Source organism: Cynocephalus volans, chromosome X (genome assembly GCF_027409185.1).
Source record: "Cynocephalus volans isolate mCynVol1 chromosome X, mCynVol1.pri, whole genome shotgun sequence".
Taxonomy (NCBI): Eukaryota; Metazoa; Chordata; class Mammalia; order Dermoptera; family Cynocephalidae; genus Cynocephalus; species Cynocephalus volans.
The window spans coordinates 79,352,336-79,371,401 of NC_084478.1; the positions used below are offsets into that span (position 1 = coordinate 79,352,336).

General features: G+C 43.3%; 1 protein-coding gene across 1 annotated transcript; it reads left to right on the top strand.

Annotated features, from left to right (window-relative positions):
• The first annotated feature begins 2,694 nt into the window (after nt 1–2,694).
• ARR3 (arrestin 3) lies at nt 2,695–15,294 on the top strand. Its single transcript, XM_063083826.1, has 16 exons — nt 2,695–2,711; nt 2,993–3,023; nt 3,164–3,224; nt 3,424–3,468; nt 9,673–9,872; nt 9,994–10,053; nt 10,237–10,304; nt 10,954–11,089; nt 11,278–11,362; nt 11,622–11,694; nt 12,089–12,226; nt 13,800–13,883; nt 14,156–14,179; nt 14,335–14,387; nt 14,614–14,623; nt 15,198–15,294. The coding sequence occupies exons 1-16, from the start codon at nt 2,695–2,697 to the stop codon at nt 15,292–15,294; spliced, it is 1,182 nt and encodes a 393-aa protein (XP_062939896.1).
• The last annotated feature ends 3,772 nt before the right edge of the window (nt 15,295–19,066 follow it).

Below are 19,066 nucleotides of genomic sequence, written 5' to 3' on the forward strand. Positions count from 1 at the left end.
GTGAATTATATCTCAGTCCAGAAATGCACATACTCCTGGGAAAGAGATAATGACTTAAGTTAAACCATAATAATGAATTAGAGACCAAGCAGACATACTTTCTTCCTACTTAGAGGACCATGGACCTGAGTTGAAAGAGGGGCTAAGTACCTAAAAGGGAGGAAGGAGCCTCAAGCGTGGGTCTGAAGACAAAAATGGGCTGACAGCTAGACCAAAAATAGATTCATTCTGACTTTTCTCCTCCCCCACAGACAACAACCTTGGCAAGTATATGACTCTTTCCTGTATGTATAGCATTAGTTTCTATCCCACTATGGTCCCTGCAGAGTCTGAGCTTCTAACTCTGTATGGAAATCCCTGAGAAAGAGAAAGTTACAGCAACTAAATGAAGACCCTGGGTGTATACTGGCCAGGAATGGCAGGGTATGACACAACTAACTGTGCAAAGGGAATATAGGACAGGGTGTCCAGGGCCCTTGGTGAGGAACAGGAGTTAGGGAAGGCCCTGCCCAGCCCTCTGAGCCACAGCTATAGCCATCCTCTGAGGAACGGACACCTCATTGCAGGGTTGAGGGCTGTGTCTATAGCTAAAAACTAAAGACCAGCCAGCTCTAAGTGGAGGCAAAGGAGGTCAGGGTCCTGGATCCCCAGAGCTTGGAGATTCTGTCTCTACATTCTCTATGCCCACAAAGCCCAGGCCTGGGCCCTATGGGAAGGACAGTCAAGAAAGGAAGATTACTTTATTGTTGCCATTGTGGGGGTCCTGGCAGCTGCAGAGACAGAAATATCTCTAATTCCATGAGTAGTCATATGAGGCAAGGGAAGCTGCTTAGCACATGGACTTAGTTTCAGGGATTGAAAAGAGTCAAGAGCTAGGGTGGGGGTAGGGGGCAAGGGTTACTCTAGGTAGGGGTGATACAAATGTCAATTGCCTATTCCCTCCAAATGCCATGTCCTGCCAGTAGAATCTGCCCCTGAGCCACGAATCTTAAGTTACCTTCCTCTCCAACAAGAAAAGAAGTTCAAGGCTCACGGACTTGTGCACACACTACTCAATACACTCAGCTTCCCCACCTCCTGCCCCCATGACCTACAGGAGATTGATCCCCATAAGCTGGGATAATCAGGGTTTCTAAACATCGGCTTGAAGAGTCCAAAGTCCCAAGTGGTGGGGGGCTGGGGAGAGGGTACTCTTTCCCCACCCTTGGCTTTCCTGTGGCCTGGAACAGCTGATCGAGAGATATAGAGACTGGAGTGTGACACAAGGCTCTCCTTTCAGAAACACAAAGGCCTATACTTTGAGCTCTCCTATTTCTATCCCCCCACCATGCTTCACCTTTAAAGCCTCCAACTCTATTTTGATCCTAGTCCTCAGATTCAAGACCTCACAAGGCCAAAACCATATCATTCCCATTCTCAAACTCCCCCGCCTTTAACATTATCAGAATCAGTCCCCCTACCGCCAAGCTGTCCCAGCAGCAATGGCCTGCTAATCTTTTGGCCACTAATCTTTTAGCCACTAATCTGCTTTCCAAACTCTTGGAACCTGAGTTATTTATAGCAATGTTTCATGTCCTCCCCCAACCCTATTCTTCTCCTCTGACCCCCACCAATCTAAACACTCAGAGGACTGTGGGTATAAGAGGCTGGGGATGCAAGCATAGCAACCAGAGCTGGAGACTGATGTGAACTTCATCTCTCTCCCCAGGTAATATTCCAAAGCTCCCAACTTCTATCCCATACTAAGCCCCACATCCCTTGCCCTTAGTATCCCCTTTAATATATCAGGGGGCAGTTGAGGGGCACCTTTCCTGACACAGTCAGCAGGCATTCAGGATGACAGACCCTGCAAGAGACCTTTGGAAGCTTCCCTAAGATCACCGTTCAGGCCAGGCCTGGTGTGCATGAAGGGGAAGCACTAAAGAGACATCCTTCTCTAAGGGTCTGTACCCCAAGGTCTAGCACCTGGGGACATGGAATAAGACATGGATAAGGAAGGGGACATCTGGGAAGGGTGATGAGAGGAACAAATAGGTTCAAGGAAGGCTTTCAACCTCCATAGATGTTTCTGCCACAAACAACCAAGAGCATGAAGACACGAGTCCTTTTTCTCCCATACCTTTCTCCCTTCTTAGCTGAGGGTCAAGGCCATCATGAGATGAACTCAGGCTCAGAGTCCATTGCAGGAGCAGAAGGAGACAGAATCCATTTGTTTGTTCATTCATTCATGTATCTAATAAGCATGTCTTAGCTCCTACTGTGTGCCAGGTGATGTCCAACCTCATTCAGTCCGAGAAACACATTTTCCTCACACTTTTATGGATGGAAACTTCCTTCCAGGCCCTTTTCAGACAAGTTCTTTCTCTCTGACGGCTCTCAAGAGTGCCCCAGCCATTCCAGAAGTCCAACCCTTTCTGGAGAATAGACAGTATGGTTAGTCAACAACTTGTACAAAATAGGGAGGGACTTTCCCCCTGGTCCAGGATGGGTAAAAGTACTGCTGAAGGAGTACCCTTGGTTGGAGGGAGAATAGGAGGCACTTGATGGAGGTGAGGTGTCTATCTAAGGAGGAAAGATTATGTCACACTAAGCGTGTCTGGATGGTATACTGGAGTGAGGTAGGAGAATAGGGACCAAATGATTGAGCCTTCCTCCTTCTTTCCCTCTTTGCAGAAAAAGCTCAACATCAACTCCATGGCCAACATCTCCAAGTAAGTAAAAACTCCTAATGCTCCAATTCTGTGAATTACTTCCTACCCAAACCCAAGTATTTGCCTTTGGGGTAGAGGAGTTTCCAATCACTTCCTAACTTGTGGCCCTCGACTCTACCCCAATTACCTCTACCTTTGCTCCACCTCATGTGCTTGGAGCCTCTTCTAATCCTAAGAATATTTCCTTTTCTCCCCACTTCCCTTTATTTCTTCTCCCTTCCTCTCCTCTTCCCTGTTGTCCCAACCCCCCCGACCTATCTTCTTTCTGTTTATCCCCACAGGGTGTTTAAAAAGACAAGCTCCAATGGGAAGGTGAGAGAACCTGGCCCAGCTGGGCAAATGAGAGGGCAAAAGGGATAGGTGGGTATACCCTTCAAGGTCTCAGGGGTTTGAGTTGGGGGCTTCTCTCAAAGATGTTTGTGAGAATAACATGGGAGATTGTTTCACAACAGCTGTCCATCTACCTGGGGAAACGGGACTTCGTGGATCATGTGGACATGGTGGAACCCATTGGTCAGTGAGTCCAAAAAGAGGAAGAGACTGGGGAGAAGGGAATGGGAACCAGGGGAGTAAAAGAAAGCCCAGGAAGAACCACGCAGAAAAGGAGGCAAATTAAAGGGAAGAATGGGAAGAACCATTTCAGGGATCACCTTCTGTTTCATAGTTTGAGAATTTTTCCTGACTAGGGTGCCGTCTCTCCCTCTCTCCACAGATGGTGTAGTCCTGGTTGACCCTGATTACTTAAAAGGTCGAAAGAGTAAGTGGAAGCCCTTGTTGGTCCTTGTATGTTTCTGGGGTCCCAAACTGAAATGTCACACATGCCAGACAGGTAACCTGAATGAGTGGAATGAACCAGAGGGGTATAAGAAAATCAGAAAGTGGCAGGAATTGTGAATGCCTTCTCTGGTGGGGGCTGACAACTAGGAATTCCAGCCTAGTGTGGCCAAATTTTCTGATTATTAAAAAGGAACTGGAAGTAAAGCTCAGAATAAGACCTTTAGAGGCCCAAAGTCTGAAAAGATTATGGCACCCCTTCCCCAAATAACATTAAAAATAAATACATTTCTAAAGCATAAATAAATCTTATTTTTCAAAATTGCACAAAAGTTACATATATGCTGAAATAATTAAAATAGCTTCTTTCTAAAATTTCTAATTTTCTTCGTTATTATTGGTGGTGCCCCTGCTTGGTTATTGATCTGAATATGGGCTTAGACTGCCTATGAAATGATCTGATATGCCAGAAACCCGTATTTTTATGTAAATTTCCTGACTTGCAAACATTGGCAACTCATTAAAAGGTTTTTGAAGGCCTGGATATATCAAAAAACTTTTTCTTCCTATATGCCGATGTGACCCTCAGGCTGCCATTTTGCAGCCTCTTGTATATGTCTTTCCATCTCTCTTTCTGTGTGGGGAAACAGCCTAACCTTTCTTTAAAAAAAAAAAATCACAAACAAAGCAACAAAACAACAACCATAGGAAGTAACAGCAAGCGATATTTTTCTGGCAACAGTACTATGTAGACCAAGATTACACTGAAATATTTTTTTCACTGCTTTTTTTTCTTTTAATTCTTGCTGTGGATTAACCCCACTGTGATCCAACTAGACTAAAAATTGGGTTTCATTTGAAAAAGGCTCAGAACAAGTTGATGAATACCAGTTTAGATGTAACCATCAGATATTGGGGAATAAAGTAGACTTAATCTCTCAGATTAAGCAGTGTGGATGAGCAATCTGGCCAGTATTAAATATCAAAGGAATTTTTAGGTATTGCCATAAATTAACCAACTTATTTAAGGTTTCCAAGTACTCTGCATCTCTAAAACTTAAATCATTTTTTTATATTCCTACAAAATCTTCAGAATAACCTATGGAAAGAAATCCTTAGTTTAAAAAATATGCATGTTGATCCATGAATACGATGTATTTTTTCTTTTATTCTAATCTTCTTTTATATCCCATTAGTAGAGTTTTATATTATTCATTTGTTATGCATATTTCTTAAGTTTATTCCTAGCTATTTTACATGTTTTGTTACTTTTATGAAGATCATCTTCTTTGCATCATATTTTCTCATGTGTTTTACTGTCGAGGTGCATTTGTTGATGTAAAGTATGCTCACTCTATACCATTGAGAGATAAAGGCCAGTGATAGGGCAGTACACGTGGTGGCATGAACAAATTGTTGTTTAACAAAAATCTATAGCCGATCTCTCTGCATTATTTTTCATAACTGCACGTGTATCTACAATGGTCTCAAAATAAAAAGTTTAATTTCAAAAAGGAAATGAGAAGTCATAAATACCTAAGGTGGACTTGTGTTCAATTACAGAAACAACATTGGGAAGCATACATAACAGATATTAACAGCAGTTATCTCTGGAATATGACATATTATGAAGGAGCTTTAATTTCTCTTTTGAGGGCTGGCTGTTTAGCTCAGTTGGTTGGAGTGGGTGCTTAAGAGTTCAGATCCCTGTACTGGCCAGCCACTGAAAAAAAAAGGCACTAAATAAACATTTTTTTAAAAAGGAGTTAATTTCTCTTTTTTATATTTTCTGATGTTCACACAATCAATACATGTTATCTGTATAATAAACACAAATATAAATTAACACAATAGATGTTGACTTTTTTTTTTTTTTTTTTTTTTTTTGGTGTTTGACTGGTACAGGAATCCAAACCCTTAACCCTGGTGTTATCAGCACCACGCTGTACCGTGTAAGCTAATCGGCCAGCCCTAGATGTTGACTTTTTTTTTTTTAAGGGGGATGTTTGTAGACTTTTAAAAGAGAATAAAACAGCTATTTCTTAGCATAAAAAAAGATTATTCTGAAGTGCTAGAGAGCCAATTAGGGCTTCGGTGGGGGTGAAGAATGGGGAGTGAAGGATGGGGGAATGCAGCTGATGACTTATTCTGTTGCCCTCCCTGCACTTGCACAGCAATATGTGCCAAGAACAATTCATCTGATTAATACCCTCACCTCAGGGCTACTAGAGCCCCTTTTGCCTCACCCCTCCTGACCTTTTTCTGTCTCATTCTTCGTCTCTTTCATTTTTTCTCTCCCCCTGCCTCCTTCCAGCCACCTCTTTTCCTCTCCTTCTCACTTTGTCTGTCTTTGCCTTTCCTTTGCTCTTTCTTTCCTTTTCCTTTTCTTTCTCTCTCCCTTCTCCGACTTTAATTGGCCATAATTGAGAACCAGAGTGAATTTATTTGTTGTATCTTTTGAAGATTGTTTGTCTTTATTGTTGAAAAATTAGAAAGCACAGATGAAGGAGAAAGAGACAGTAATCCTGTCACCCTTAATCACTAATAATCACAGATAATGTTTTAGTTCTTATTTATTCATATTTTCTGTGCAAACATATCTATATTTGTATTAAAAATGCTATTCTATAAATAATATTTTATAATTTTCTTTTAAACCCTATGTCAATATATAAACATCTCTAACTATTTACATTGCTTAGTACTATATTGTATGGGTTACCACTATGTATTTAAACATACACACACACAAGGATGTGTTTTACAGGGTTGTTTATAACAGCAAAAAATTGAAAACAAAATGAATGTCCAGCAATTGAAGATTGGCTAAACAGGTTTTTCCAGTTCTAGAAAAAGTACATGCTAAAATGAATCAGGCCAAAATTAAGAGGATGTATTTTGGTCACAATTTTAAAGAAGTAAATTATGCATTTCAACAACAAGAAAAAGATTGGCTAAATACCATAATGCTTAAAAGAGGAATTAATGGCCAAAGGACATTCACACATTTTTAAAGCTTTCTATACCTGTTGCCAAATCGTTCTCCAAAACGTTTTTACCTATTAACTCTCCCTCCTGCAGTGTATGAGGCTGGCCATTGCCCAAGTCCTTATAAACACTGGTCTTTGTCATATCTTCTGAATATAGATTCATTTCTCTCATTCTTAATTTTAAAAGCAGTTAATCTCATGTTTGATAGTTTGGTCTATTAAAAATACAAATGAATCGTTTTATACTCATGTGAGGCTGTTGGTAGTTTTCTTTTCTTTGGGTCAGGGTGCCTGATAGAATTAAGATCATCCATCCCTGTTCCACATCTTTTCCTTGCCTCAATCTCTATCAGTCTGTACTCGGACAAGTATCCCTCTCTACCCCATCCCACACTCCATTAGTGCATGTCACAGGCTTTCTGTCTGTCACTAATCTTACATACCGGATGCAAAGCATGAGTTCAATTATAACTGTTTCATTTCCACTGATATTCTCATCATCATCATCATCATCTATATCTATAATTTACTTTAGAGTTTCCAAAGGGATTTCTTATACATCAACTCCTCATGTGAGCCTGGGCTTTAGAGTCAACAGGCCTGGGTTGAAATCCTGGGCCGTTACTTAACTGCTCCGAGATCATTTTCTTCAGCTGTAAAGTGGGGATAATAATACTTCAGAGGGTTGCTGTGAGGGCTAAATAACATATGTAGAGATCCTAGTGCAGTCCTATTACTGACAGACAAAATAAGTAAGACCCAGAGAACTCAAGAAATTTGTACAAATCCTATTCTGACCCTAAATCTTATTATCTCTCTTTTCCATTATGAAATATTTCAGGCATAGAGAATTATATATGAATACCCTGTACCCACCACCTAGCTTAAAAAGAATTACAGAAACAAAATGAAGCCTCCTGTATGTCCTTTCCTGATCCCATTTCCCTTCCTCCTTCCTTCCTCCTTCTCCTTCTTCTCTCCTCCCCACCCCTCCCAGGTAACTAATATCCTGAATCTGGTGTTTATTATTCCCATTGATGCTTCTATACATCTACTCCATATTTATGTATCTGTGATCAACTTTGATATTGTTCTACATGCTTTTAAATTTTATATAAATGGTAACATACTGTGCACATCATTCTGCAGCTACCTTTTTTTATTCAATAATTTTTGAGATTTAACTATGTTAATATATGTCTTAGTCTGTTTGCACTGCTATGACAAAATACCTGAGACTGGATAATTTATAAAGAACAGAAATTTATTTTCTCACAGTTCTGGAGGCTGAGAAATCCAAGATCAAGGCACTGGCACGTTCAGTTGTCTGGTGAGGGCTGCTTTCTGCTTCCAAAATGGCACCTCGTTGCTGCATTCTCCAGAGGGAGGAAACATGGCAGAAAGCAGAAAGGCAAGAGGCCTCTTTCATAAGGGCCTTAATCCCATTCATGAGGGAAGAAGCCTCATGACCTAATCACTTCTTAAAGCCCATCTAAGTACCATCGTATTAAGTTTTTTTTCTTTTCATTTTTTCAAATTAATTTTTTTCATTGTACATGTTTATGGGGTACAGTTTGTTGTTTCAATACATGCATACATTGTATAATGATCTGATCAGAATAGTTAGCATATCTATCACCTAAACACTCATCACTTCTTTGTGGTTATACATTCCAGATCCTCTTTTCTGGCTATCTTGAAATATACAATACGGTATTATTAGTTATTATCATCCTAGAGCACCATAACTTATTCTTCCTGTATAACTGTAACTTTGTAATTTTGTAACTTTCCCTGGCCCCCTCCCCTCTCCCTTTCTCTTCCTCTGGTAATCACTATTCTATTCTCTACTTCTCTTTTTCTTCCTCTCTTTATTTTTCTTAATTGACGACTGATAATTGTATATATTTATGGAGTACGATATTTGGGTACATTCATGCCGTGTGCCATGATTATAACAGGGTGCTTAGTACATCCATCACCTCAAACATTTGTCACTTCTTTGTGTTAGGAACACTCAATATTATCTCAGCTAGCTATTCAAAGGTACATAGTACATTGTTGTTAACTGTAGTCTCCCTATATTACTGGAGAACACTAGATCCCATTCTTATCTCTCTACTATGTTGTATCCACTGACCACTCTCTCCCCATCCCACTTCCCCTTCCCCCCACCAGTCTCTAGTAACCACTATTCTACTCTCTACTTCTAACCATCACAATAAGTTTCAACACCTGAATTTTAGAGGGGACACATTCAAACCATAGCATTACATGAAGTCCCAGTTCATTTATTTTAACCTCAGTTTAGTATTCCCTCATGTTAACAATTTTTCTTTTTCTTTTTTTTTTTTTTTTTTGTGGCTGGCTGGTTCAGGGATCGAACCCTGGACCTTGATGTTATCAACATCACATTCTAAGCCAACCCTCCATTTTATGAACATATCACACATTTATTACCCCTTCTCTTGCTGATAGATATCTAAATTATCTCCAGTTTTATGTTCTGACAAACACTGATGCAATGGACACTCTCATATGTATCTCCTTGTAAACGTGAGTAAGAGATCCTCTAAGGTAGTAGAATTCTTAGGTCATAAATAGGAGCAGATTCGATTTTACTGTATTGTGCCAAACAGTTTTCCAAAGTGTTTTTATTAATATATACTTTCACCAGCAGTGTATAGGAACTCATATTGCTCCACATCTTCACCAATACTTAGTATTGACATACTTCAAAATTTTTGACAATCTGATGGGTATGAAATGTTATCTCACTGTGGTTTTAATTTGCATTTATCCGATTACTAGTGAGACTGTACATGTTTTCATATGTTATTGACCATTACATTTTGCACTTCTGCAAAAGCCTATTCACATTCTTTGTACACTTCTACGTTGGTTTATTATTATTATTATTGATTTGTGGGAGTTCTTATATATTTCAGGTGCTAAACTTTTGTTTGTTATATGTGTGGCAAATATTTTCTCCCTGGCTTTCCTTTTTTTCTTGTTTATAAATGTTTTTTAACATGAAGAAGTTTTAAAATTTACTGTAGTCAAATGTAGTAATCTTATTTTTTATGGCCGTACGGTTTTGATCATATTACATTGCCTTTCCATGTTTTCCAGACCCAATTAAGATCTCATTTCTCACTAAGGCCTGACAGGTCACACTCTTACTCCTTTGCCTGCAGTGTTTGTCATGTTGACATGTGCCTTTCGCTATGGCCGTGATGACTTGGATGTGATTGGTCTGACATTCCGCAAAGATCTATATGTACAGACCCAGCAAGTGGTCCCAGCTGAATCCACCAGCCCCCAGGCAACCCTCACAGTCCTACAGGAGCGACTGCTGCACAAGCTGGGGGACAATGCCTACCCCTTTACCCTGAAGGTACTGACCCCAAGTCCTGGGCAAGGTTTCCAAGAAAGATTAAGAGAAGAAGCTAAGGAAAGAGAACAGAGAAGAGGGGTCCCTATTTCTTCTGTTTGCTGACCTCCTTTTGGTCCCCCAGATGATTGCCAACCTGCCCTGTTCAGTGACACTGCAGCCTGGTCCTGAAGATGCAGGAAAGGTAAGGTCTGGGTTCTGAGAAAGAGGGATAGACAGTAGTGTCAGGGAAAAGGGACAGAGGAACCAATGAACAAGACTGGAGAAATGGACAACTAAGAGATGGGGTCAGGCATTTTCTATAGCCCCATGAGGAAGGGAGGGACAGTGTCGGAAGTGAGTTCTCTTTGTCCCTGCCCCTTTACAGGCCTGTGGGATTGACTTTGAAGTGAAGAGTTTCTGTGCTGAAAACCTGGAGGAGAAAGTCTCCAAGAAGTATTCTTTGGTCCTCCCCCAAACCCCTGCCTCCAGACTCTGCCAGGAAACAGATCTTGCTCTCATGACAGAAACAACCCTAATTCTATCCTCCGTAGTACTTTCGCCACTGACTCAGACACCCAGTTCTGAGTCCCCTCTGACTTCTCTTCTTTGCTCTAGGGCAGGGGTTGGCAAACTTTTCTGTAAAGGGCCAAAAAAGAAATATTTAAGTTTTGTGGGCCACATAGTCTCTATTGCAACTACTCGAATCTGCCATTGTAGTATGAAAGCAGCCACAGATAGTACATGAATGAGCATGGCTGTGTTCCAATAAAACTTTATTTATGGACACTGAAATTTGAATTTTATATAATATCCACATGTCATAAAATATTATTGGTCTTAGATTTACTTCAACAATTTACAAATGTTATAACCATTCTTAGCTTGTGGGCCATAAAAAAACAGGCAACAGGTCAGATTTGGCCAGTGGGCCATAGTTTGCCAACCTTTGGTCTAAATACCTACATTGAGAATTTAGAAGAGTTCTCTGAGAGGCCTTCCCCTACCTCTACCCCCAAGCAAGGACTGGGCTATGGGGGTGTTGTAGGAGAGGTCTGTGGGTTCCAAAAGAGATGTTCTGGCTAACCCATTGGCCTCTACTCAGAGACACTGTGCGGCTGGTTGTCCGGAAAGTACAGTTTGCACCCCCAGAGTCAGGCCCTGGCCCCTGCGCCCAGACCATCCGCCGCTTCCTTCTGTCAGCTCAGCCCCTACAACTCCAGGCCTGGATGGACAAGGAGGTTTGTGACCCCACTGCCTGCCCCCTACCCTAGAACCCCCTCGATACCCTTTCTTCACTGATTTCCTACTTGGATAGGCAGAGATGCGAGCCAGGGTGGCATCAGTGCAAGGAAAACAGGCATTTTAAGTCTTGATCTGGGCGTTCTCCCTCCAGCGCTGTGATGTGCCTCTCTTCCTCCTGCTTCAGGTTCACTACCATGGCGAACCCATCTCTGTCAATGTTTCTATCAACAACTGCACCAGCAAAGTCATCAAAAAAATCAAGATTTCAGGTGAGCTTCTTTTCTCATCCCCTGCACCTGGTCCCAAAGCCACAGGTCTCTTTCCAAATCTCTGCCCCACTTACCTGTCTGCATTCATCTAGGCTTTTCCTCCAATACAGACTTGTCAAAATACATATCTCTGTCCATGAACACATCTTACTGCATTATTATATTATGACCACGAATAAGATCACATCTGAGGGCAGTGAGCTGGGGTCTTAAGGATTACTGACTGATTATAATCATGTGCTTTTCCTGACTTGTTCAGTTGACCAGATCACAGATGTTGTCCTGTATTCACTAGACAAGTACACCAAGACTGTGTTCATTCAGGAGTTCACGTAAGCTGGCACTGGGGCTGGTCAGAGAGCCAAGGGGTGGGGTGGTGGAAAGAGGGTCAGGAGGCAGGGGAGGGGGCTGGGAGATGAAGAAGGGGGGGAGTAGCCCTGGAATGAGGAAGGTCAAGGTGAGGACTAAAGTAGAGAAAGAGAGGGATTCCCAGGAGAATAGAGAGAAGAGATGTGGCTTACCCACAGGAGGACCATCACAATACTGAGAGAGGGCAGGGGCATAAGGATTTCCCATCAGAGCTAATTCCTCCCACTCTTCAGTTAGACATGTCATCTCTCTTGGATACTACAGCAGGTTCTTGGGATTTGCAAGATACTCTTGGGAGTAAAAGTACACCTAATTGGCGAGCCTAGCTTAAGTTCTTCTCTTGTTCTCCTTTCAAAGGGAGACCGTGGCTGCTAACTCCAGCTTCTCCCAGAGCTTTGCAGTAACCCCACTCCTAGCTGCCAGCTGCCAGAAACAGGGTCTGGCACTGGATGGCAAACTCAAGCATGAAGATACCAATCTTGCCTCTAGCACGCTGTAAGCTCAAATACAACTCCCAACCTCCATTTCCTACCCCTAACCCATTCCACATGCTATACATACAGCTTTGAGGTTTCATCTTCAATAAAGCTCACCTATTGTTTAAAAATGTCCCTAGGCCAGTGTTCAGAGACCGCCCCCCCTCCCACCAGGCCTGAGGGCCAGAAGCAAGCTAAATAATGTCCATGGGACTAATGGCAGACAGCAAGAAAGGAAAACATAAAGAAGAAAAAAATCTTTATGTTGTACAACATTTCACAGTTCACAAAGGTCCTACATATCTATGTTATATTCGTAAGAATCCCATTAAAGTAGGCTGGATAGGTGTTCTTATTCCATTTTACATTTAAGGACCCTGAGGCTCATAGAGAAGAAGGAATTTGTCCAAGTTTGCATAGCTAACAAGCGGCAGAAGTGGACATGATTCTATCACATATCATCTGTCTGTAAACATTGATCTCTACAGTAGCTCTACAGAGAGTTGTACAGAAGATAGAAATAGAGCGGAAGACTAGGAGATGAGAAATGGAGAAAAAGGAGGATAAAAAAGGAGAATGATATTATAGGAATTGATAGAATTCTATGAAGTCATTCATTTGGTCCTATGCCTTCGAAGGTCCTAGTGTTAGATGTGTCTCCCACCAAAAACTATCTGCCATCATCCAACAAGTGTTAATCCCCCACTCCCTCGGCCTCTCCCCATGCCTAATCAAGTATCTATAGACTGCTATTGCTAGAAATACCCTTAGAAATCATCCAAACAGCATTATTTTATAGATAGGGTATCATAGTCCAGAGCAATAAAGAGACTTTCTCAAGATCATACAGTTTTCAGTAACATTTTTCAATCAGCGGGTTTTTATTGAGCACCTGTTGCGTGCTCATTCATTCCTATGCTAAGAAATGTGGAGGATACAAAGAAGTTTAAGACAGTCTCTGCCATCAATTTATGGCCTAAATGAGGAAAAAAGAGGAATGCAAATTCAATCTAACAGTTAAATGTTAGTTCATGTGGTTCAGATTACAAATCAATAGAAATTAAAAGAAGCCAGCACAGCTGGCAAGGGTTTCCTGAAGAAAATAGACTGAGCTAGATATTGAAGAATGTGTAAGATCTGGATACCAACAGAGAAAGAAAGAGCATTCCAGACTGGGAAGAAAACACGAGCAAAGGCTAGAAGGTGGGAATCCACATGGCATGCTCTGTGCACGGAGATAGATAGGATGGGCCCAGTTAGATTGTATCCCAGGTGTTAGGCAGTTAGGGCAGAAAAGGTTAGAGAGGCTAGTTGGGGCCAGACTGTTAAGTGTCTTGAAAATCAGGCAGAGTAGTTATATTGCATAAGGTATGCTCTTATACAGAGGGTGACATAATAAAACTGAATTTTAGGCAGAGAAATGTGGTCCCAATGGGTAGGAGAGTTTAGAGGCTGGGAGAGTTTAGTTTTCTGGGAGAAGACAAAAAGTAATGGGGTATGGTGATGCGAATGCAGAAGAAGGAATTGGAGACTGAATGAATTACTGCCCTCCTCCCCCCGCAATACACAAAAATGAATACTACAACCTCCAGTCTTCGACCGGGAATGGACAAGGAGCTGCAGGGGATCCTGGTGTCCTACAAAGTCAGAGTCAACCTGATGGTGTCCTGTGGGGGGTGAGTGAGGGTTCAGGGTTTGTCTGGGCAGGGGCTGGATAGCCAAGGGTTTCTTACTTGTTTTTCTCCCAGTTGGACTGACCCAATCAGGCTGTTCCCCACCCCTTCTCCCAGACCAGATTCCCAAACCTGTGAGCTCAATGAGCAAGTCACTTTCCCTTCCAGAAACCCATTCTGTGGGTGAGTTGTCCTTATGATCCCTCATCCCCCAGTAAAACTAGTTGCCCTTCCCCATTTCCAGCTGCTAATTTTGGGTGTCATTCTACCCACAGCATCCTAGGAGACCTGACAGCCAGGTGAGAGAGTGTGTGATGGGAGGACTGGGGCAATAAGGGGAGAATGAGTGGATAAGGAGACCAAAAGACTAGGGAGAGTCTGGACAACTGAGGGAAATTGGTTTGGGGATTAGGCTTGTAGGGAGATCAGTAACTCCACCTTGGGATCTTTGCAGTGATGTTGGTGTGGAGCTGCCCCTGATCCTGATCCATCCAAAGCCATCTCATGGTGAGTGACCAGGTGGGATTCACAGGAATGGTCGTCCTGAGTGCTGACAGCCAAGCAGTTCTGATCTCATGAACTGGAGACTAGCAGTTTGAGTGGAGGTGGAATAGGCAGGCTGGGTGTCTAGTTTGTCAGAGGAAGTGTGTTTGTTTTTTGTGCAGGAGGGGAAGGGTTGGTAAGGGAGGAGGCTTCAGCTCCATTTTTCTCTCCCTCTGCATGCTTGCTTCAGAGGCCGCTAGGTAATGGAATATGAGGCCTGGAAGCCCCATCACCCTCTCCCCATTGCCACCCTCCATTTTATGACAATGGAAATGTAAAAAAGCTTCCCTGGGGTGTTGCTTTCAATACGCGTGCAGTGGAAACATATGGTTTAGCTTCACGTCACAATTCGGTGCTTTTCATAGTCCTCCCTTTGCCTTTCTGCATCCCCCAGCTTCCTCCCCCTGCTTCTCTTGGAATCGTCCTTCTCCCTCATCCCTTCCATTTTTCCTTTTCCTATTCCCCACCCTTCGCCCTTATTTTTCCCGCCTTTCATACTTCTATCTTTCTCTCCTTCCCACACTCCATTTTTATTTCCTTTCCTGCACTCCTGGGGTACTTTTGTGTTGAGAGATTTGGGAGGGAACAAAAGGAAACAAACCAGTGTGATAGGACTGGGGTGTGGGTGAGGGTGAAGCTTTGGAGAGGGGGGCGAGGAGCTGAGCTGGGAAGCAGGGAGGGGATCACTTACTTCTCTGGCATCAGGAGAGTGAACGGAGAGGACGCCCAGAAAGGGGTTCCTAACGCTCTATTCCCCTCTACTGCTTCTGCAAGTTCTGAGGACATAGTCATCCAGGAGTTTATGCTGCAGGAGCACGACGGAGCGGAGGGCCAGAAGGCTTTGGAGGCGGAGGGAAACAAGGGGAGCTGAGCGCCCTATTCTGGTGCCCCTCTGTGTGGGAGCCCCTACTGTAACGCTCTAATAAATCGGCTTGTCCAGACGTGGCTGGCAATCTCTGGTATTTTATCCTCCTGGAGGATAATGGAACTACTGAGAATGACACCACCACCACCACTCCATCTCACCCCACTCCCCGCCATGATTACATTACCTTTAGCACATGCCTTTCCCTTACCCCCCCCCCACTACCCTTTGACATGGCCATCCGCCCTCCGTGGGTCCTTCAACTTTCTCTTTAGCCTGGGCCATCCATGCTCCCACCCCGCCAATCACCCCACTGAGCCAAGCACAGGCCTGGCGCCAAGGGAGCTGCTGGAAGACCGAAGGGGCATGGCTGCACCCATGCCCAGGTGCGAAGCCAACAGTCGCAAGTCGCCATTGGGGAGAGCGTAGTAGGACGTCTGGTGGTGGAGGGCTGAGAATAGGAAGCCAGCGTCACCCGCCGCCCACTTTCCGCGATGTATGTCTTCCCGATGTATGTCTTCAGTCCCCACGAGGCCCGGAGCGAGGCCAGAGGCTTGAGCCTGGAGACCAAAGAGAGACCCAAATACCAGTCTCTGCACAAATCCAAACTCGTATTCTTGGGAAAGCAGACGGCGCGGGCCTGGGTTGGGCTCTAGGTATAGGAAAGTGTGACTGGTATGGAATCGGGTCGGGGGGGGGGGGTTCTTTGGGGAATCGAGTTCCTCCTCGTTGGGAAAGTTTGGAGTGTGTGAAAGTAGGGGGCGGGGGGAGGGTGTCATAGAGACTCTGAGGGGAGAAAGGACATCCAGGGCAAAGGTTGGCCTACTATATCTCCCTCACAGTGGGGAAGACATCAGTCATCGCCGGCTTCATGTATAACAGCTTTGAGTGCGCCTGCCAGGTGAGCCCACCACCAGGGAGTCACAGGGCACATATTTGCCCCTTTCCTTGACTGACTCACTGGAGGATTCTTCAACTCAAAGTTATCTATTTGTAAGCACTGGGAAGCAGAGCCAGGACAGCCTCCTCAAAGGCCATGCTGCACTTCCTGTTCTAAGACTGACTGGTATTTGGGGAGAGGGGAGATTCAGAGTGTCTCTCTTTTGCAGGCAACCATTGGAATTGACTAAGACCATGTACTTGAAGAAGTGAGTGTTAACTCTCATACTACTAACCCTATACCTCAACCCTTAGGCCTATTCATCACAGTAGGGTAGTACCACCCCACATTGATCTGTGAATAAAGAAGGGGAAGAAAAAAACTGAAACCTCCCCAAATTACCAAGCCCTGTGATGTTTCTTGTTCTCTCTGCCCTCATCTAATCTCCAACTGCAACATAAAGTTTGAGACCTCGAATCCTTAAATCTGTTCTATAGTGTCTTCTTTAACCAAAATGGCATATTGAGATTGGTTGGACCTGTCCTAGGACTGTAGGCCACTTGGTTTGAGAGCAGAGCAGCCACTTTTCAGGAATCCAGCTCCCTGACTCTTTTTATTCTGCCTTTATTATGTTCTAGCTTTTAAAAGGCTAGTTTCTTTTCTACCTGTCCCCATCTTCTTCCCAAAAATTTGTTTTATGCAGGTTCAGCAGCAGTTATGGGACACAGCAGGCCAGGGGCATTTTCACAGTCTAATTCGTAGCCACATGCGTGACTCAACTATTGCTGTGGTTGTCTATGACATCACAAGTTGGTGTTATGTGATCTTTTATTTGAAAAAAAAGGAATTATGAGGGAAGTGACAGGGAGGTTGGTAAGACAAGCAGAGAGGAAAGACAGGTACACTACTCTTTCCAAACTTTTACTAAAAGTTTCAACTCTCTGCAACCTATTCTCTTGCATACATCAATTCTTTCAAGGAGACAGACAAGTGAGTAGAAGATGCATGGGCAGAAAGAGGTGACAATGTTGTCATCATGTTGGTGGGTAACAAGATTTATCTGAAGAGTGAAAGGTAAGGTATTAACTACAACTTCATCTGGTATACCTAAAGTTCAATCAGGAATCAAAAAGGTCATGGGTTCAAGGCTTCTAGGGTTACTGGTCCTAGGGAAGCATCATTACACCTCAGAAAGATCTATCCCTGTTCACTAACTCAAGATTACCACTGTCTAGTCACTTTCATCATTTCTCATTTGTCCAGACAAGTCTCTGCAGAAGAGGGCAAAGAAAAATCCAGAGACCTAACATGTTTATTGACACCAGCGCCCAAACCGGTTACAATGTGAAAAATGTAATACCCATTTTTCTTTATATTTCCATTGCACTCTGTTTCTAGCTACGAACCACTGCTTACTGTTTTGGATAACCGTGGCTTGTCCTATTGTGGGGTGGGGGCAAGGTTCCACTTCCCATCATATAGCCCAAAGGCCCAGAATCATCTCAGCCTCTGAGCTTGACCTTTTTCCTTTTGTTCACCATTCATACACATGCGTGCGCGCGCACACACACACACAGCTATTCTGGCATGTGGCTTCTGCCCTTCCTTCCAGAAGTATTTCACCTCTGCTGAGGGAAGAGGGGAGTGTTCTTTCTCCCAGCTTTGCTGGGGTAGGGAGTATATAAGCAGAGAGGGTTCCTTTGCTGAGTTGATGGCCAGGCCAATTTTTTCTGCCTGAGTGGTACTTAAGGGAAAATGGGACTAACTTTAGCCCAAAATATCTCCTTGATTTGCCTTTAGGTGAAGGGGACCATAAGATTAGAATTCCTCTTCTGTGTCTCCTAGAAACTGCCTCTAGGAGTTGAGGTTTCACTCCAGTCACCTCACCCTATTACTTTCCTTATTACACACTTTCAGTGGTTGATATCCAACCGGAGCCCTTCAAGGAGTCAGGCATCAAAAACCATTATTCCTGTTGATAGCTTAAGCTGTCTCTTTGCCTAATTTGATGGATTTATTGCATTTGGGCTTTCCATACCACTCCTTCTCCCCCAACCCCTGGATTTATGATTTAAACACTTGGCCACTTATTAACTCTCTTCCAATTCTCAGGCTGAGTAGTAAAATGGAACCCCTGAAAGTGCTGTCATTTTTTCTTGACTGCATTTCACAGCTATTGGGTGGAAACTTCTTGCAGCACCTGGAAATTCCACCTTATCTTCTCTAATGGCTGAAAGACATCTATAGAGGATGCAGTTCTACAGCACCTGGGACACAAAGGCCAATGCAATTCATTCTCCAGTTTTCTTATCTACATCCTCAATAAATGACTGGTCCTTTAGCTTTGCCCTGTTATTGCTTGCACCTTCTCCACACTATCTCCATGATGCAATTACTTCATGCTGGTGCCCAAAAATAGAACCATTCCAAGTACCTCAAAGTGAGAACCACTTTAGGGCAGGATGGTTTTTGCCTCTTAGGCCCATGGCACCTGGCTGGGACATTTCAGCATGTTTACCACACTTCTTAGATAAGTTGTTTTAAAATCTGTTAACCATAGGGAGAGTCTCAGACCTCAACATTCAGTAGACTGAATGTGCCCTTGTGGAAGTATCTAAGCCTCTACTTTCTTTCTCAGATAGCCATTGGAGAGCGGCAGAGCAAACAGGAGCATAGAATAGGAGGGGATTTCCCAGAAAGCATAGAGACAGGTAATTAATTCTACCTCCATCTCTGCTCACAAGAGATGTTGCCACCTAACAATGGCACTGACCCTCCAGAAAAGGTACCTTAGTAAAGCTCGGATGGCATATACAGGAAGAGCCCAAAAAGCCAGAGCTTCCTCACAGAGATATATTACTATTACATAGAACAGTGTTTCAACTATTTGACAACGTA